Below are 4,545 nucleotides of genomic sequence, written 5' to 3'. Positions count from 1 at the left end.
AACTTCGTTGACCATATATAAATACTTGTTGGTGTCGCACATCATGGTCATTCGAAAGCAAACTTGAGATAAACAAGCATTGGAAATGAATAAAATGGATTAAAGATAAAGATGTTCGTCACAATCTTTTCTATAATAACTAGGTAATAGGTAACAAGGGCCATTTCCGGCCACCTGTTCGAAGCCACGGTTAGATGCTGTGAAAAAAAATATTGTGCCATGCAGGTTTCGAACTCGTAACATTGATCAACACTTGAATACCTGCACCAATCAACCGCCTTAATGCACTTCAGAATATTTGTGCAGATAATTATTCCACCCGCTAGTCTCTGCGACGCACCGAACTGTCAGTCTACCAGTAAGCATTATATTTCAGCTGATCACAGGCGTGCCTAGTTACAGATACAGTTAGTGTATCTTACTCAATGTATTTCTCTATTTTACTCAATGTATCCTATCATCCTATCGATATACCACATTATTATACCAAATTTGATGACATTCATAGAATATTCTTAGACTGCTTTAGTCTGGATTTCATGAGAAAGTGCATCCAAAATATCTTCAAGCTATTTTTATTGGCTTCCTTAAATATGTCCTTCCTTACTAGTTATTTGCACCTTTGCTAAACTCAAACCTGTACAACTGATGGGTACCAACTATCCGCATCACAGTTATGATAAGCATCCTCCGACCCGCTGAGAAAAGCTTTGACCATGTTTTTAAAGCGTTGAAAGGATGTTGATATCTGTGGGGTAGTTTGAGACAAACTCCTCAAGTCTGATTCACACCGGATTCTTCGCTTCACTCAAGTTACACGACTGTATAACATTGAAAGGTTATGTCCCTATACAGGCATCAAGAGGTTTCTTATGACTTCCTAGTTGTGATGTTTATGAGTTCTTGACACCATCCGGAGAGTTGAACGTTGACAAAAAACTTAGTTTTTACGATTGCTTATTTTTTTTGCAACCAGAACATATTGCTGTATTATAAAGGTGATAGGTACAGCCTTTATAGCAAATTGGCTAACTGCATGAACCATAATAATCTGTAAAAATTCAACAGCAGGTATTTATATCATGTCTATGTAATAATGATTAATCAGAAACACTGTTTTTAAACTGTTTTCATCTTCTGCTAAATTTTAATGAAATGTAAAACATAAAAAACTTTTAAATATGTAAAACACCGACTCTTAGACTCTTATATAAATATAAGAGTATAAATATATATATTGTAACCAGTTGGAATGTTTTAAATCACTGTAGCTTGGCAAACTTGGCAAATACGTTATAACTTCATCGGCTGAGATGTTTTCTAATGCCATCAAGGTTCATATTGACTAAGACATACACCTGTTTGTATAATACAACATGTGTAGGCCTATGTCTGTTTACAATCAAGTCATGCCTATTTTGAATGCTGACCAGTAGGCCTACGAGTTATTAGCATAGAGCGTTGAAAAAACTAGTTGCTGGAGAAACTCCCATCAACCCTGATATTTTGTAAATTCTAGTAAAAGCAAGTTGTTACGTTTGCGACAATGAGCCAGGTCTTACCAAAGAGCCAGGTCTTACCAATGAGCCAGGTCTTACCAAAGAGCCAGGTCTTACCAAAGAGCCAGGTCTTACCAAAGAGCCAGGTCTTACCAAAGAGCCAGGTCTTACCAAAGAGCCAGGTCTTACCAAAGAGCCAGGTCTTACCAAAGAGCCAGGTCTTACCAAAGAGCCAGGTCTTACCAAAGAGCCAGGTCTTACCAAAGAGCCAGGTCTTACCAAAGAGCCAGGTCTTACCAAAGAGCCAGGTCTTACCAAAGAGCCAGGTCTTACCAAAGAGCCAGGTCTTACCAAAGAGCCAGGTCTTACCAAAGAGCCAGGTCTTACCAAAGAGCCAGGTCTTACCAAAGAGCCAGGTCTTACCAAAGAGCCAGGTCTTACCAAAGAGCCAGGTCTTACCAAAGAGCCAGGTCTTACCAAAGAGCCAGGTCTTACCAAAGAGCCAGGTCTTACCAAAGAGCCAGGTCTTACCAAAGAGCCAGGTCTTACCAAAGAGCCAGGTCTTACCAAAGAGCCAGGTCTTACCAAAGAGGTTAGGCTGTGTCCTCTTCCGACAAATATAAATAAATTTAATTGCTATATATAAGTGTGATTATGACGCAAACAATATAACATAATAGTTATATTAAGTTAAATTATTTATCTTCAACCTTCATTATTAGTTGATTTTATAGTCGGTATTAAGATGCATGTACTGTTAGACACGCATCTCTGGATTATGACCTGAATGGTCGGGATAAGGATAATGATTGAATGCAGTCTGGTCTGCCTGAAGAGGATTCAGGGTTATCAGAGTGAAAATAAATCTATTACTCGTATAATTTATCTAAAGATTCAACATCCTTATAGTTACAATTACACTGATTGTATAACACAAGAATTTTGAATCATCATTTAAAAAGTGACATATTGATGTGCCGGTATTCCAGCAGTGCACCTGCATGACAGCTCATGCGCTGTCATTGCCGTTTCGATTTATATGCGAATAATATGATCATCTCCCTCTAAAGGAAGCTTGTTTGCATTTCCCTTGTTCGCTTATGTTCAAGAAGTAGTTTAAGACTCCATCTTTACATACGATCCATAATCTCATGGAAGATCCACGTCTTATTTTGTATTTCTATGTGTACATCTATATTACTAACCTTGACACAAGCTCTCCTTAGCAGCGATAGAAAGACGAGAAAAGGTTTCTTCTTATAAAATCTAATTAATGAGTTTAATGGACAACAGAAACTCCAAGATATTTCTGTGCTCAACCATGAACATAAATTATTTTCTGTTGAAGATGATGTAAGAATTGATAGAAGCACACGGGTTGGCAGCAGCTGCCAGTTGTTTACTAAATAATAACTTAATGTCTTCATGTTCCAGCTTAATTTTAAAGTTTTGGCAGCAGGAGACAAAGCTGCCAGTAGTATATTTGATAATAATCTCCTGCTAAAAGGAGAGAAGATTTGACCAGCTAACACTTTAAAATGCCATTATGATAGAAAGACCTTAGCTCATGCCATCCACAACTCTCCGTATGTTACTTGCCAAAATATTTTGGCACATTTTAAAGAGTAAAAATAGCAACTGATTTTCCAATAATTCCAGCTTTGTTTTCCATGTCATCTATCATCACATTGCACAAGACTACGGTCATTTGTTAGAAGCTGCATAAACTGCACTCAGTTCACCTTCATTTTACCCCAAATGAAGTTGCAGAGGAGAGAGGCTGTCGCAGGATGTGAGGCAAGACGCAACACCGATTCCACCTCTATTTCTTGCATTTACAAGAGCGCACGAATGGGTGTTTAGTGTAAAGTTTGTAAACATATATAGGAAAAGGTCTCATTTTATGTGAATAGAAAAACTGTTATCATGAGCTTTATCTTTTTACATATTTAACTTGGCATCTACTTACAATGCCCTACTTACAATGTATGTCTATCTCTTGTTATTGTAATGATATCTCTAAGTGACGCATTGGTCACACTTACCCACCTCTCTACCCTTTCTGTGACACTTAGAACACAGACAGAAAGTGACTACATCGTACAAAGTTCAAGCGAGTATCTCTGTCATAACTTTGACTAGAACTTATAAACTGTAAGTCGATGAATGGCTGGCATTGAACAAAGATACAAAATCTTTGCTTTCAGGTAGTATCAAGTTGAAGTCGTGTGCTCATCTTCAGTCAATTACCTAAGTTTGGTTAGAAAAGATGCGATTATTTGGCTAGAGTTGGAAGGAGCGAAGGTCTAAGATACAGAGATGTGAAAAAAGAATGAGTAGCTGACCTTTAACAATAATTGCTACGAGCTGCAATTCTTGCAAGAAGTGATGAAGTGTGGATACTGTTTGTTTGCATTGTTAATATGGATAGGATGACCTTTTCTGTTCGTCATTTACAGGCGACCGACTAGAGCTGACGCTGTGGAAGAAATAGTAGGACTAATACACTTCCTGTAAATGTAAGTAAAAACCTATAGCACCCAGCCTATTCATACCTTGAGCACATGGTTTGTCACTCGGAGGTGACAATATTTGTTCACCGCTCTGGATAAGGCGCTTTGCGCTAGCGAGAGAGTGAGCTGAAAGGTTAAACCGTAAGTAAGGGTTGCTCTACATACACTTCGTAATACCTTTATAAGAACTATGGCTTCTTTTGAAGCAAGGCAAGCTACTGAGACGTAACTGACTTTGTGCCTATCTCAGCAATTAACAAATGTAGAATGCAGATCAACTCATGAAATTTTAAGTAAAACCTGGAAATTTCCAGTTTCTCACTTTCAATTAAACAGTGTTCTTCCAAACAACAAAAATACCTTTTGAAGGTGAGGCTCATATTGTACTTCCTCCCAAAATAGTGAATCGATTAATTGATATTTAGACCTGGTTGAGCGTACAGCACAACTTTGAGCCTGATAAAGGCATCACCATGTTACCCGAAATTTACAGCGCTGCTCGTGTGAAAATGGCGGTTGTTTCTGCGGAAGCT

The 4,545-nt window shown here is 38.1% G+C and overlaps 1 protein-coding gene across 1 annotated transcript; it reads left to right on the top strand.

Moving 5' to 3' along the window:
- The first annotated feature begins 282 nt into the window (after window positions 1–282).
- Window positions 283–3,020, top strand: LOC137385800 (processed variable antigen-like). The gene is made up of 3 exons (XM_068072364.1): window positions 283–358; window positions 1,520–2,091; window positions 2,934–3,020. Exons 1-3 carry the CDS (start codon window positions 283–285, stop codon window positions 3,018–3,020), a joined length of 735 nt encoding a protein of 244 aa, XP_067928465.1.
- The last annotated feature ends 1,525 nt before the right edge of the window (window positions 3,021–4,545 follow it).

Source organism: Watersipora subatra, chromosome 1, assembly GCF_963576615.1.
Source record: "Watersipora subatra chromosome 1, tzWatSuba1.1, whole genome shotgun sequence".
In the NCBI taxonomy this organism is placed as follows: domain Eukaryota; kingdom Metazoa; phylum Bryozoa; class Gymnolaemata; order Cheilostomatida; family Watersiporidae; genus Watersipora; species Watersipora subatra.
Note: the sequence above shows the minus strand (reverse complement) of the source record. Positions and strands in the feature narration are given on the sequence as shown.

Excerpts from the sequence above, each read along its gene's own strand:
- LOC137385800 (XM_068072364.1), top strand. The coding sequence starts at position 283 with ATGCACTTCAGAATATTTGTGCAGATAATTATTCCACCCGCTAGTCTC. Across the intron at positions 359-1,519 it reads ACCGAACTGTCAGTCTACCA|TAAAAGCAAGTTGTTACGTT; the intron begins GTAAGCATTATA and ends TGTAAATTCTAG. Across the intron at positions 2,092-2,933 it reads AGCCAGGTCTTACCAAAGAG|CTTAATTTTAAAGTTTTGGC; the intron begins GTTAGGCTGTGT and ends TTCATGTTCCAG.